This window comes from Setaria viridis, chromosome 5 (assembly GCF_005286985.2).
Source record: "Setaria viridis chromosome 5, Setaria_viridis_v4.0, whole genome shotgun sequence".
NCBI lineage: Eukaryota > Viridiplantae > Streptophyta > Magnoliopsida > Poales > Poaceae > Setaria > Setaria viridis.
The window spans coordinates 37,199,523-37,214,704 of NC_048267.2; the positions used below are offsets into that span (position 1 = coordinate 37,199,523).

The window sequence follows — 15,182 nt, forward strand, 5'->3', positions numbered from 1 at the left end:
ATCCGATCGCTGGCGCTCTACATCGTGGGCCCGTAAAAACATTGGAAGAAACATCGCCGCCAGAACCGCGCCAGGGCTTCCATTGCGACGCTGCCAGCACGGGCAGCTTTGCTGAACCCGCGTGCAATGGAACCTGGATCAGGGAGGACGCTGGAATCACCTGCGATATACAAATGCATAATAAAATTTATGAATTTAGAAAAATTAAATCCACCTATAATTTGGGGATGGATGGAGTACATACGTTACAGCACGCAGGCAGGTACTACAAGTGAAGAAAGTGGAAAATGCAGAGAATTTGCCGTCCAAATTGGCTCACTTCAAATCCCAACGGTCGGTTCACTTTGCATGTCGTTCACGCGAGCCGCAAGCATGAAAAGTGTCTGGAAATCACAAATTTGACACAACTCTGCGGAAACAGCTCAAACAAGCACGCTTTTTGGACAATGCAGGGTTTGCTACGACCCACCATCATTTTTACACCAACTTGGAAGCTATCAAACACTTTACACGTCGAAGCCATCTTGGGGATACAAGAACAGAAAAAGAAACAAGCTACAGCGCCCATCCAAAACAGCGCGCTGCTCCCAGTACTACATGCACACAACCAAACAAGTACCTCCCCCACGTCCCACCTCTACAAACCGAAAGGCAGGGCAATCACAGCGGATGATTAAGGCGACGCTGCTCGCAATACCACATATCCTCATTGGACAGGTAACTGTCAGCCTACAGTTAGCTGTGTTATTTATCATACGGGGAAGGTGATCAGATCACGTGATGAGAAAGCGCCACAGCTTCTTCGCTGAAGATGCCTTCTCTTCCTCTTCCTCTTCACCTTCATCATCAGAGTCCTCATCAAGTTCATCCTTGTCCTCAGCAACATCTCCATTTAATGCCTCAGCGGCAGACTGGCAAGGCAAAAGGTATCAAACCAGTCAGATAAAAAAAAAATGCTACAGAAGGCGTGCCCTATATGACTAAATGCTGCATAAAAAAGATGCACAACAACTTTTACTAACACGACACCTTCATTTGGCACAAATTCCGCTATGAAATTTAGCAACTCCATATTTCATTATTTAACAGTCAAACACAAACCTAATAATAACTATGAACACCGGACGCTTTTACCAGTGCCTCCAATTTTATATAATCACAATGTACAATTTTCCATACATGGTTTCCATAGGTCAAGCAATATCTAGGACATTAATAAGGATTTTTACTATTTATCAGCATGTTAGGTGGAGAATTAGAAGAATTCCTTCTAGAAAAACAAATCTCCATTCGCATACGTACAGATGTAATATTAGAATAATGTGGAATGCCACAATCCCACAAGCTACTATCAAACTCAGCATTACTCTATTAAAAAAAACAAGGTGCAAAACATTAACCATAAACATAAAATGAGCATTGAGAAACTACCACTGAAATCTCCTCTGAAGGCTCATCATCAGGAATATCTGAAGTATCTGGTTTCCCATTCACAAAGAGTGCATCATCAGATGAAGCCACTTCTCCTGTTCTTGGATAAGGCAGTCCCTTCCGAGATAAACCAACCAGGACTGCGTCATGTTCATTCTTAGAGCATTTTTCTTCTAGAACTGATGGACTGCTGACATTAGACACGAAAAATACATTGTAAGAAAAACTTCCCAAATTTTAGCATAAAACTGAAGCAATTGAGTAAAGGGAGGATACCCGTTAGAATCAATTTCCCCTCCTACCACTTTCCGAGTCAGAATACTGCTCCTCTGGTGCTTCCGTTTGGGCTCTAAATTTTCACTCTGATCATGAGAGAGTGCATAATTAAGCCTCTTTTTCCCAACTTTAAGACCATCGACAGCATGTGGTACTTCTCCGGCACCATTTTCCAGCTGACAAGCAAATAATCCACCATTTTCCACTAAGCTGAAGTCGTTGACATTTCCCAATGTTGCATGTGCAGATCTATCATTATCATGGTCAGCACTCTTTTCTGGAGAGCGTTTGAATATCACCTGAGCGCATTTTCGAACCCATGAAATTGGTGTTGAAACTGAGGGGGACACTTCTAATTTCTTTCCAAGAATGACTTTTGGTGATGAACACTTCTTGGGACTAGCATTTTGATCCTCATCAGGAGTCAGGTGAACACCATTCTCTTTCTGGGTTTCTACATCACCATGTTTTGATCTCCCACACTGTCTCAAAGACAGTTGATTGTTCTCGGATTCAATCTTCAGCTCTTCTAATTCATTAAGCTGCTGGATTTGCTGTGTGATTGCTTCTCGATCTGAATGAAGAAGTTTTCTTTGCTCTTGCAACTTCTCTCGTTGCTCGTTAAGGGCATCTATAGTGCTCTTTATTTCAGACAGCTCTTGCTCTCTCCTCGCTCGTTCCAGCAAAGCTTCTTTCCTCTCATCCTCAAGTTTCTGCAATTCAATCCTGACATGCTCCAATTTTGAGCTGATCGTTTCCTTTTCAGAATTGATGTACTCAAGCTCCTTGGATTTTTTCTGCTCAAACTCCTCTTCCTTTTCCCTTAAATATGACTCTATTTCCATCTGCCTTGCCTTTGCAGAATTCATCAACTCTGTTCTCTGGATATCAATGTCTCTCTTAAGATCTTCTCTTTCTTGTTGTATCCTGCTTAGCCAACTAGCATGCTCTTGCTGCATCTTATTCATGAACTCCTTATGTTCACAAGCGAGGGATTCTGCACTACTTTTGAACTGAATACGGAGATTTTCCTTCTCTTGTTTGATGACATCAAGTTCATTCTTGAGATGCTCATCTATTACTCTCCGCTCTTCAGCAATCCTGGCTGCTTCCTTTTGTAGCTCGTCCTTTTTCTCATCAATCAGCTCCCATTCAATCTCAAATCTTTCTTTCTCCGCTAGCAGTCTTTCTGCGTCAACCATAAGTTCAACTTTTTGGGCTCTCAGACTATCAATTTCTTCTTTAAGTTTCATCTGCAAAATTAGCAAATCCTCTCTCTCACTTTGGGTTATTAGTAGTTTCTCCTGAGCTTGAATCGCTTCACGTTTCTCCTCTTCAAAGAAAGATTTTTCCTTCTCCAAATCCAATTTCATATTCTGAATTTCCTCCCTTTCTTTTTGTAATTCGCTGTGCACCGTGTCTCTATGAGAGGAGAGCTTTCTCTCTTCTTCCTTTAACTCATCTGATCTCTTCACCAAAGACTCTTCCTTGTTTGATAACTCGGCAAGCCTAAGGTTGATATTTTGTTCCCTTTGTGCCACTGCATCCTCCTGCTCACTGAGGGCACTTTCCCTCTGATCTAGCAAGGTTTTCCTCGCTTCAATCTCTTCCTTGAAAGAAGTGAGCTTAATCTCCATCTCGGTGTCGAATTCATTCCTCCTCCTCCCCAAGTCAATTTCTTGCTCCTGGTGCAGTCTTTCTATTTCAGCCTACAGCATATCAGGACAATTAAGAAGTGTGGAACGCAAGATGTTAACTATGCAAACATCAACTATAATGATACTAGAAAATCATACCCTTTCTTTGCTAGCAATTGTCTCTTGCAAAACCAATAGTTCGCTTTCACGTTTGTCAAGTACAGATTCCTTCTTAATTATAGCCTACGAAACAGAGCATTTTATGCGTCAGAGGCACAATTTCAGTAACAAAGTACTGCTGCTAATAAAAGAATGAAGGGAATTTCTGTACAATAGGCACAATTTGAGTAACCAAACTCTGCTGCTAACAAAAGAAGGAAAGGAAACAATACATACTTCTTCCCTAGAAATAATTGCCTGCATTTTCAGGTCCAGCTTATTTTTTTCTTCCATGAGAGCCTTCCTTTCATCTTCAAGATTCAGCTTTTCCTCCTCCAACCTTTTCTCTGAATGTGTTATGTAGCCAAGCCTCTCAAGGATGTTGTCATCCCTCTGATTAAGAAGTGCTTGTTCTTTCACCAATGCCTGCTCCTTTTCATGCAAAATTTTTTTGGTATCATCCAATAATTTCCTCTGGAGGCTAATCTCTTTCTCCTTCGATGCACTCCTGCAATAATATGTTTGATTTAAATAAGTCAAAGGAAAAACATTTCCACAAACAAAATCATCATTTCTAACAAAAACATCAGACTGCACGAATTTACAAATTACTAAATCCATAAGAGATAAAATTGATATAGAACTCAAATTAAACCATTTCAGGTGGGAAAGCCAACTTAATTTCACAAGAAAATTGAGTACATACTCAAGTTCAAAAGAAGTTCTATCTCTTCTTAGCTGATCTTCACGGTCTTCAATGTCTTGCAGGCTTCTCAGTGAAGCATTGTGAGTCCGAATGGACTCTGCTTCCAAGGATTTTGCAGCAAGAAGTTTCTCTTCTGCTTCATCAAACTTTTTCTGTGCAGCATCTATCATTTGAAGGGCTTCCACCAGTTTGGCTTCATATGAAACTTTTATCTCAGCTGTTTCTCCACGCATATCATGTAGCGCCTTTTCAAGCTACATTGAATAGCAATATGAGATTAAGCTGTTAGACGAGTGAAATGGAGTACAATACGGAAGTCCCATGCAATTCTAATTTGAGGGAAATCAAGCAGCAAGAAAAATTGGGGGTTATCTTTTGCTCAAATCCTACAAAATTTCTTTACATGTTACATCACATATTGAGTACACATATAACTTTTCAAGGTAATGAGCATATACACCTGTTACCATTTTGGTGATAAGTTTATTCCTAGCCTCGAATAATTAAGCCTTAATATAAATTATCAAGGGAGCACATCCACCTAAAATACTTAAGCATTCATAAAAATTTGAAAATCCCTGTCAACACTAACTCTCTACTAGTAACATATATTTCACCTTTGTCAATTGTTCAGTCTATATGTTGACAAACCAATGGAGAACATCTTTTATGTTTCACACATGGAAGCAAAGGATTGAGATAGTAGAACAATTCAGATGGAACCTTACATTGGATACACACTCTTTCTGAATGCATAAATTCTTTTTTAGGTTCTCTTCCCTTTTCCTTGTTTCAGCCAAAGCTGACTGCTGGGCAGCTCGTTCACGCTTGAGCATGATCTCAGTGGCCTCAGAAGCAGCTTTAAGTTGCTCATATTTAGATGTCACCTCCTTCTGCTCCAATAAAATAAGCCCCAAATTGTGCTGATAATCGTAAATCTGCAGAAAGAATTTTTCGCAGAATTTAAATAAAAATTGAAAAACTAATAGCAAACACAAGTTGCAAGTCTTAACGAGAGAGTAAAACATGCAATTCTAAAGGGTAAGCAACAGCAACCAGTAACCGATATAGCATACCTACAAGACACTAGATTATTACTACTCTGGCACAGATCAAGGAACATTCACGGTATCAATGGGAAAACAACATTGTATTCGGTTGTAACGTAAACATGGTAATGATAGCAAGAGAATTTACCATGCAGAAAATAAATGCAAATGCTAACACAATAACTGTGGCAAATTCATTGTTTTAAACAGCTCATTGAGCAGTCAACAGAGCGAAAATGATCGGCTCCAGGTATAGGAGCTCACAACATAGAATTTGTAGAGTTGCAAATCCACCATAACCGTGTACATTGTTTGTGCTATAGACTAGGAGGTAAAGCTCAGCAATTTGCTATTTCCCATCAAAAGAAACTTACTCATACAACCTCTCTAAAACAAGGTAACAAAGTATACAGGAAGTACTCTACCAAAGCCCAACCTTAAAAAAGATGCACGATTTGCTGTTTACAGCTATTATGCTATTATGCACAGCAAAAAAAACATTAAGCATAACAGCATAATTTATAACGGGTACTGGTAAACTAAAAGATGCTTCGGCAAATGGCAGTCATTGCTATCTTGTCAAGCTACCAAAAAACAATTTCTTGTATTCAACTTCTGTCGCATCCTTGGCAGCAAAAGAACTGACCCCGCAAACAACTGTTGCAGTTGCAGCATGCTTGAAACAATGGGAACAATCCTACTTAACTCTCACTTGGCACATTAGCTGGGCTACACGGAATATCTAAGTGGATACAAAAAGGAAACCCAGAAATCACAAAGAAAAACAGCTAAGTTGAGCAATTACAACCAGGAAACCAAACTGCAATGGCAATAAGTACCATTCCGGATACAGCAATACCAATCACCAACAAGAAAACGGCCCTTTTCATCAACTTTGGCCACTCATCTGGAACATACTCACCGCAATACCCAAGAAACGCGAAAAAAAATCGAGGCGGAGAGAGAAAGGAAGAAGAAATCTTTCCTCCCCTCCCCGCCGACAGACTCTCGGCATTTCTTTCCCAAATTCTTGACCCGATAATTCTACTCAACTCCCCACAAAAGAACCCCGCCCTAGGACAAGGACTACTCCGGGTAGCCAAGAACCGCACACCACCGAGCCAAGAAACCAAAAACCCGGCTCATCCGCCGCAACATATTACCTCGGACTCAAGCCGCGAGATGTAGCCAATAAGCGCCGCCTTGTCCCGGCGCCTGACGGCATCCTCGTCGAACCCGGCCTCGCGGAGCTTCCTCCAGATCGCCTCGTCCCCCGCCACGCCGCCGCCGGCGCCGGCCGACCGCGGGCTCGCCATGGCGAGGGTCCCGCCCGCCTGAACCCTACCAGATCCTGTCGGCGCCGCCTGCCCCGCGACCCCGGCGAGGTCACGCGTTCCTCGCGGCGAGGGCTCACTGCTTTTCCGGGCGGGGGTGAGTGGAGGTCTCTCTCTCCACCGTCCTCTCTCGCCCCCTCCTTTTCTTTTTCTCTCTCGCTTTTTTCCTCGCCCCCTTTCGTGCGGCTGCGCCTGCGACTCCGGGGTTTTTACTCGGGTTCGGTGGGGGGTGGAGGGAGGGAGAAAAAGGGTTTGGTTTGGCTCGATGGGTGGACGAGGCCCGAGTGGGAATCGAAATCGGGTGGGTGTTGTGCTCCGTGGACCGGGTGCACGGAGCCGGCGTGCTGTTGTACAGCCGGTGAGGATTGATAATCGGCGATTCTCTAGTTTTATTTCTGTTTGTGGGGGCAATGCCACCTGGGATGAACTGTGCGATATGGTTTGATAGCGTGATCTTTTGTATGGTAAGATACTATTCCCTTTTTTTATTTAAGCACTTGTTTCCACTTTAGAAGCTATACCAGCTGTGGTATGAGGCTATGGCGTTGGAAGAAGCAATGTTCTTTGAACCAGCAAACAATCACTGTGCATTGCTTTGTTTTCGTTTTCGTTTTTATAGGAATTGGGATTTCTTGGGATATTTGAACATAAAAGGAAATGCACACATGATGCTTAAACATCATCTTTAAGGTAGCATAGTCTATTTCTACTTTTCCATTTCGTGTATTGACTTTTCCTTAATAACAATCCTAACCAAGAAGCGCCGTTTTTGTTGATGTGGTCTTTTGAATTGTTTTTAGGTTTAAAATTTCTGGTCAATGACAATGCTCTTTCATACTTAGTTTCTAGATTTTATAATTGTGTGGCCAACTCAAGCTTACCAAAGCCTAAGATAAGGCTCGACCCAAAGCTCATTCATGCCAATGCTGGCTTTAATCATACTTTCTCCATCCCAAATTATTATCCGTTTTAATTTTTTTATATAAAATGTTTGATATGGATCTAAATGTATGTATGTCTAAATATGTAGCAAAATTTATGTATCTAGAAAATTCAAAACAGCTCGCATTTCAGCTGCCATGTAGCTCTTTTATTATAGAAAAAACAAACATTTGGTGGCCCTTGCTTAGCCAGAACAGTTCTAAAACAAAAGCAACAAACGGATGGTTCCCGCTTCCCGGGCTCCCGCCTACTGGCGTTATCACTGGATTTTCCGATTTTTCGATCCACTTATAAATCTCTAGTCCTCGTGAAAAAAAATGGCCTTTTTTCTGTTGATCTGTTGGTCCCGTTTTGTAGCATCGACTCTGGTAGTCTTGGTCCACAGAAGCATCCGATGAGGAAAATCTTTCCGGCAGCATTTGAAAAAGCGCCAAACCTACTCAGCACAGGTGCGTTGAATGAAGAAGCCTGACACGCGGGGTCCAGCGTTTCGTGGCCCGCACGTCAGCTACAGCCGGGGTTTACAGAAGCGTGGCGTCTCAAAAGTCCTTTCTCCAACGGCCCAACTCTCCGCTGCGGGAAAGGCTCGCCTTTACTGCTGCCTCTTTGGACCGATAGAAAAATTGCTTCGCGCACGCCTGCTTCCCCTGGAAGCTACAAGTCGGTGCCTGGGCACGTGGGGCCCGGCGGCACGGGCGGCGGAAGCGCAAGGCTGGACAGGCTGGACTGGCTGGTTGTGCTGGTGGGTTTCGGCGTGGCGCCCGCGGCGTTTGAGCTGTGATGGCGGAAAAAGGAGCCGAGCAAATTGGCCGGTGTGTCTGTGGTGGTGCCCACAGCCGAGTGGATTGGGTTGGACTGTGGCTATCTGTATCTGGATGCGAGAGAGAGAGAGAGAGAGAGAGCGCTCAGCTGCTCTGCTTCGGAGAGTGGCGTGGCCCCGGGCCGCTCGCGGCTCGCATCCGAGGTGAGGGCTTTGACTTTGACGGCTCCCTTCCGGCCCCACGGGCCCCTGGCGGCTCGTCGTTTTCTATTCCCACGTCCCCGTCATGCCCGGGCCAAACGCACACTGGCGCCATTTTTCAAGAGGTATGCACTGTTGTCTGTGAACTATGTCATGTCACACACAGACAGTTAAAAAGACAGCTCGTATTGTGAGTCGTCTATTTAGATGTCTGCAAGTTATTTAATTCATTCATAGAGTTGGTAATCAAGTATACATTCGATCTTTATAGTCATTTTGGTGCTCGAATGAGAGAATGCATGGTATATTCAAGCATGAGTGTTTTAGAGAAGCATAAATATATTATATATTTATATCAATAGATACTCCAAATTCATGATATGATATAGTAAAAACGCATTACCATTACAATATAGGACTAATCCTGATTTTGCCCGCTGCCGTATATGCTTAAATAAATCCATCTTTGCCTTCCTTTGCATTTGTACAATGAAAAGGACAGAAGACCACAACTCCACAAGCTAGCAGGCCGCACTTGAACAATCATTTATTGAAATGGACTGATATCAAACATAGATGACACATTTACAAACTCCTGTACTTGCTCAAACATTTACTATATTTTTGAAGCTAATCAAACTACTGCATAAGTCACAGTTGTAAATCTCAGGAAAATTGTAAATAGAAAAACATCTACAATTCTAATGTTTCTTCCTGTACACACTGCAATTTATCCTGTGACAACTGACAAGCTAAAGGAGGCAGGTTCTCTGAATAAGTCCAACTACAGGTTGGCTCCACTATATTCAGTCGATTTTAGAAAACATTGGCTCCACTATATTCAGTCGATTTTAGAAAATATGGTCAGCAGGAAACAATTATGCACTATACATCTGCAGAATTAAATTCCTCTTCTAAGCTCAAAACATTGCATTCTAATTGAGTTAGATTCAAACCTCCCCTCAGCCTACACACATCTACAAGTTGTGTCCCAGGAAAAAATAATCGCAATCCCTGCCATCACTAGTATATATGAGCAATCTCAGCAGAAATTGGGAGTGGTGCGTTACCAGGTAGCAACCTGGATCTGAAGATTGAGGAAGGTGTCAGCGCCAGTGAAGAACCTGCTACGTTGGTGAAGGACATCAATGAAGCAGCTGAGCCAAATCTCCCATCGGGAGCACCCACCGTGTGGCCCGCGCCCTTCTGCTGATGCCGAGCCCTTCCGTGCATGCGCCGCGGCGGCCGTCCTCTCCAGCGCCGCCGCCGCATCAAGCCGCTCACGCGCCGCCGCCGCCACCTATTTCTGCTCTTGCAGCATGGTGCTTGTACTACTGATGTAGGTTTTCGGTAATTTTTGTAGGTGCTTGAAACGGGAGATTTTGCGGAGGGAAGAAAAGGTGCGCGCGCTGAAGATTTTGCCACCATCGGGAGGAAAAATTCTGCTCTTGCGCAAGGGATCCGCGGGGCCGTCGACGAAACGCAGCGGGCCATACACCGCGTGACGAAAGCAAGCAACTCGCTTCAGAGCACGAGCCCGCGCCGTCGACGAAGTGAGACGCCGGCTCCGCTCTCTTTCTTCATTTAATGATGTACACGTAGACCTCCTCAACTGATGTGGCAACAAAAAGATGAGGGTCGGCTGTGGGTTGTACGTGCCCTTATTGGTTGACAGTGGCACGACACATACATTCAACCTATGCTCAGGCAGCTCAGCCCAGTACCCGACCTCCACCACCATTGCGAAAGCGTCATTACATTATCCAGTGCGTTTGTGACCTCACCAGCCCATGCGCATGCATGCGCCATCTGATAGCGCTGCGAACCATATCATTGGTAATTTGGTATGTACCACAAGACGCAAGAGCATATCCAGCATCTGACCAACATCAAGATCTTCATTCTCCATTAGACCATGATGACGCAGCAGCTGCCGTGGCTCAGTGGCTGTGGTTAGCATTTGCACCGACGCAAATGGAGCCCTTCTTTATTTCTGAGATCACGCATTTGTATCTGGGCGAGCGTAATTCCTTATGATGCAGAGGAGCCCTTGACAGCCACTGGCTGGAAAAGTGCCCCTCTCGCCCCATAGTAATCCGATAACCAGCCAGATATGATCTTCAGTTCAGATTCTCTCAGGCTTACCAGCCAATCTGGGTCGTCTGAAGTCGCCGGGCGCAAATCGATGTGATGCGCTCCTGCGTGCAAATCAAAACCATTGCAGGCTTCTTAATATTGATCAACACTTGATGTGCGATAGAGAGAGGAAGCCGGATATGGCACATGCCCCGGTTATGGCATTTAAATATTTTCTGGATAAAATTCCTTGGTGAGTCAGCCATTGTCAGTTCGAGTTACTTCTTCACGATAAAAATTTAATTGTACGAAGAGCTAGTGTATAGAAGTAATGTCTATACTTATTATCAGTTTGAATTGCTTTTTCAGTTTTTCTATGCACTGCTTACTAACTTCTAAAACTAAACTATGGAGCAATATCAGATCGCATTATGCATGGACTGAAGGTAGACATCGGTTGATCCTGTTGTGTCACTACTATTGTAACAGTCTAAAACTAAGAATTGCAAATGTAAAATTGGGCACAAACAAGTACTGAAGGTATAATGGGGACAGCACAGTACCTAATGGAGCCACAATAGCAATGACACTCTCAGATATATTCTTCAGGACACTGCAATGTTCACATGACAGAAAATTCAATCCAATGAAATGGCTTCAGATCAAAAGACAAAGTGATGTTTGCTCACCCTCCACCACTCCACGGATCAAGAAGTCCGTTGAAGAATATGATGTTACTACCAAACTTTTCCAAGACTGTAGTAATATTCTGGAAGTGAAAAGGAAAATCCAGTAGACAAAGTCTCTCAACTCATATTTATATTATGTTCAGCCAAAACAAAAAATAATATTTCGATAAACACTTGCATAGCAGAACCAGTGTATAAAATATCTATAAGGTGCATGTGCATACTTATCTCTCATGCAATTAAATGATAGTATAGCTCAACTCAAAAGCCAACAATATGGGAGTTAAATAAGCTGAAATAAGGAGCATGGATTGCATTGTACACTAAATAAGACACTTAAATAAATATTTAAGTGCTTCAAGGCACCAAAGGCGTATGTTGGCCAAGACCACGAACACCCTAATCAGGGTTTAAAATATGTTCATTGAAAACATGTTTTCTTAAACAAAGATTCATATATTTTTAATATGTTCATTGAAGACATGTTTTCTTAAACAAAGATTCATATATTTTTTCATTAAGGATCTGTTATTAAAGAAGCTACCTGGGTAATCAAAACAACCCATTTGTTCCATGATAATGATGCAATTACTGAACACACCAAACTTACATGCCCACCAAAATTTGTAGTAATCCACCGAGGCCTTGGCCTGACACCATAACTTTTGATGCAATTCTCAGCATAGGAAGCATAGTCAAATTTATATGGTGGATACATGCTCCTGTCTTCACTGTAAGACATTGGCATTACCATCTCAGTACAAGCCTGTTTCAACAAAGAATGAACCATAAGCAGCACAATATAGTACCTCAGCATAGATCAAAGAAATGCAATGCATAGAAACAGTTTAAAACTGTGGTTTCAGGACCTGCCAATCCCATCCACCCATTCCATGGGGATCATCATTTAGATCAAAGCAGCCAACAGTGCCAGTATAGTTGTAGTATACATTTACTCCTGCATATATGCGTTCCAGAATACTAGTACCCTCAGGTTGACTGTCGATATTTCTGCACACCTGAAACAGAGAAAGGATAATCTAGTAAGAAGTGGCAGCATTAATGAAATAGAACTAGATAATTTTACAGAGTGTAAGCAGTGGCACACAGAAAAACAGGGTGATCACGATTCCTCTGTTGACTTGTTGTGATTTTTTTAGAGGAACTTGACTTGTGATAATTAGCTTATTGGGACAGTAATATAAAAATAAAATTGAATAACAACACATTTTGAAATTGTACTGAAGATTAATTATTTATGCATTGTTTTGATGTGAAGCATACGCAGAAAACGTGCAATACAAACTATGGCAATTGGCGTGTACGAACTAACTTCTTTAATAGGATTGGCTGGCAAAGGCATGAGAAATTCTGATGGAATTGGGTAATCCACCATGGCCAGATAACTGTATGCTGAGCTCAACCAATCTGAAAGGTCTCCGCTTGTTTTCAGGGTCCTGCCAACAATTTTGTAATTAACTGTTATTACAAAAGAGCTCACGGTATAAAGAAAGAAAAAAAAGAGTGAATGGTATAGGAAGATGACTCACTGGCAAAGGTGGAAAGTTTTGCTTAGTTTCAGAAGACCATCTTGCCCGTTTCCTTGGTCATCTAATACTTTCCAAGAGTCTTTTATTGTCTGAAAGCAGCTTAAACTTTCCCTCTAAACACATATAATGCAGAAACAAAATTTAGTGTCATATTACTCATATTCGTCCAAAAAATTACAGAAGCACAAGGCAATGCAAAATACAAACCCTAAAATCATCTGACACTAGATCATAGAATATGGTAGAAGGGACGATGTCCTCAAACTGCAAGATTGGAGCCGATGATGCGAGAGCCCCAACAGCAATATGTGGATACTTGAGTCTCATCCAAGCAGCCAGCACTGCCCACAATAAACAGTATCAGTAGCAGCATAGAAATGAATTTTGAAACACGATGATCAGTAACTACATCTATCATATAATCAATAGTTCAAGGCAGCTCTTACTTCCACCGTATGAACCCCCAAAGAGCACCACGGGGCTGCCCTCTGCGGATAGGTTCCTCTTGAGGTCAGTGAGCAGCACAGCGAAGTCGGCAATCGCCTGCTCGGCCGTGAGATACGCCAAGGACTTGGAATTGTTGTACGCCTTGGCTTTGCTCCCGAACGGCATGGACTCCCCGTAGTAACGATGCTGCAGCACACAAGCGAAACGACACGCTCTGAAAAAAAAAAGAACAGGAAGCAGAAGACGAATACGAGACGGGAGGCGGCGGGGGGATGATTGCCTCAGCGAAGACGACGAGGGCGGCGAAGCGCGGGGCGGCCTCCCAGACGAGGCCGGAGTTGGCGGCAAACCAGGCGATGTCGCCCTCGTTGCCGCAGTAGAAGAAGATGGGGCCGCCGGGGCCGGCCCACCCGGCGCCGCGGCCCACCAGGTATCTCTGCTGGAAGAACGCCGTCTCCTCGTCCTCATCCCCGACCCCGGGAAAGCTGAAATGGTCCAGCCGCTGCCGGAAGTACCGGGTCTCGTACTCGTAGCCCCCCATCCCATTAGCTCCCGGCCGCGCGCGGGGTTGGGGCCCCGGGAAGCGGGGCGGCGCCAGGGCCCACGCCGCCGCGGGGAGGAGGCCGATGACGAGGAGGAGGAGGAGGCGGAGCGGAAGCATCATCGAGGTGAGGAAGTGAGGTGATCGCTTGTCGCTTCCGACGAGCCTGAGTGGTGGACTGGGTGGGGTTCGTCGGAGTTCGGTGGAGCTTGCGAGAAAGGATGGACTCCTCTGAATCTGCAGCTGAGTTACTGACGCGTGCGCTCGTCCACACATGTCAGTCACCCAACCGCATAGGAACCTCTTCCGCGAGAAAACAGGGATCCTTTGGACGACGTGTGCGTGACGTTGTGCGTGGCCCTTGCGCTCGAAGGTGTGTGTGCACGCGCGCGTGAGAACATGGGCAAGCTGGGCCCTAAAATCTGAGCCGAACGGGCCGTGTATTGGGCCTATGGAGCACTGATTCTGAACATGACCGGTGCCGGCCCCGTCGTCGGAGATCCCGGCTTCCAGAATTTTTTTCTTACCTAGTTTCCGACGTAAGATTCGTGCCGTCCTAGCCATCCAATCCTTAATCCAGTTCCTCCGCGCTCTCTCACTCGGCGAGCTGCACGCGCCGCCGCCGCCTCCCGCGCCAGCAAGAAGAGGGGCGGGTGGTGGGTGGCAGGGGTGGGCAGAATTTTCCAAACCTGATCTTGAAATATCCGACCTGATATTCTCTATCACTATTCCCGATACAAAGTTACAAAGTTGAGAAATCTAAATTTAATTTGAAAAATTTGGTATTCAACTCCGGCACCTAAATTTTCAATTTACCTGAACTATACTAAAAGCCATTGGTTTTTACCAGTAGATTGTAAATGTATGCGATATGTTGAAATGTGTTTTTGTTTCATCTCATGCACTATCAAAGTTATGGCATAGTATGGCAGCGGTTGGGGAATAAACATATGGGACTAAGGGTCTGTTTGGATTGAGGGTGTTAAAGTTTAACATCCTAGTTTTAACACTTTTTAACACTTTGAGATCCAAACAGATGTGTTAAAACTTAAGTGTTAAAGTTTAACACCTCCAAAAACTTTAACACCTCAAGGGGGTGTTAAAAGTTGTTAAACTTGTTAAAAGTGGTCCCCCTCTTCACTTTTTTCCACCATTACCCTCTTCTCTCTCCTCCCTCTCTCTCCACCGGCCATAAATGAGGGGGCAATAGAGTCATTTCCCATCAAAGGTGTTAAAGTTTAACACACCATCCAATGTGTTAAACTTTAACACTCTATTTGAGAGTGTTAAAATTTTAACACTTGTTAAACTTTAACATGAGGTATCCAAACAGGCCCTAAAGTTTAGCTCCAGGATCCAAATACCCCCTTAGCATGACCTAATT

General features: G+C 43.8%; 2 protein-coding genes across 3 annotated transcripts; both read right to left on the reverse strand.

Annotated features, from left to right (window-relative positions):
* Positions 1-410: 410 nt before the first annotated feature.
* On the reverse strand, positions 411-6,775 carry LOC117857581 (nuclear matrix constituent protein 1b). 2 transcript variants are annotated; one of them, XM_034740327.2, is made up of 8 exons: positions 6,422-6,775; positions 4,938-5,147; positions 4,210-4,463; positions 3,741-4,011; positions 3,504-3,587; positions 1,708-3,416; positions 1,432-1,618; positions 411-911 (listed from the first exon to the last, which is right to left on the reverse strand). In XM_034740327.2, exons 1-8 carry the CDS (start codon positions 6,572-6,574, stop codon positions 774-776), a joined length of 3,006 nt encoding a protein of 1,001 aa, XP_034596218.1. In that variant the 5' UTR covers positions 6,575-6,775; the 3' UTR covers positions 411-773. The 2 variants fall into 2 exon arrangements, with proteins under 2 accessions (XP_034596218.1, XP_034596217.1); XM_034740326.2 differs by having other exon boundaries at positions 1,432-1,621.
* Positions 6,776-10,088: 3,313 nt separating this feature from the next.
* LOC117857582 (uncharacterized) lies at positions 10,089-14,071 on the reverse strand. Its single transcript, XM_034740328.2, has 10 exons — positions 13,538-14,071; positions 13,257-13,443; positions 13,018-13,151; positions 12,811-12,923; positions 12,594-12,717; positions 12,130-12,279; positions 11,871-12,026; positions 11,261-11,340; positions 11,135-11,184; positions 10,089-10,693 (listed from the first exon to the last, which is right to left on the reverse strand). Exons 1-10 carry the CDS (start codon positions 13,919-13,921, stop codon positions 10,527-10,529), a joined length of 1,545 nt encoding a protein of 514 aa, XP_034596219.1. The 5' UTR covers positions 13,922-14,071; the 3' UTR covers positions 10,089-10,526.
* Positions 14,072-15,182: the final 1,111 nt, after the last annotated feature.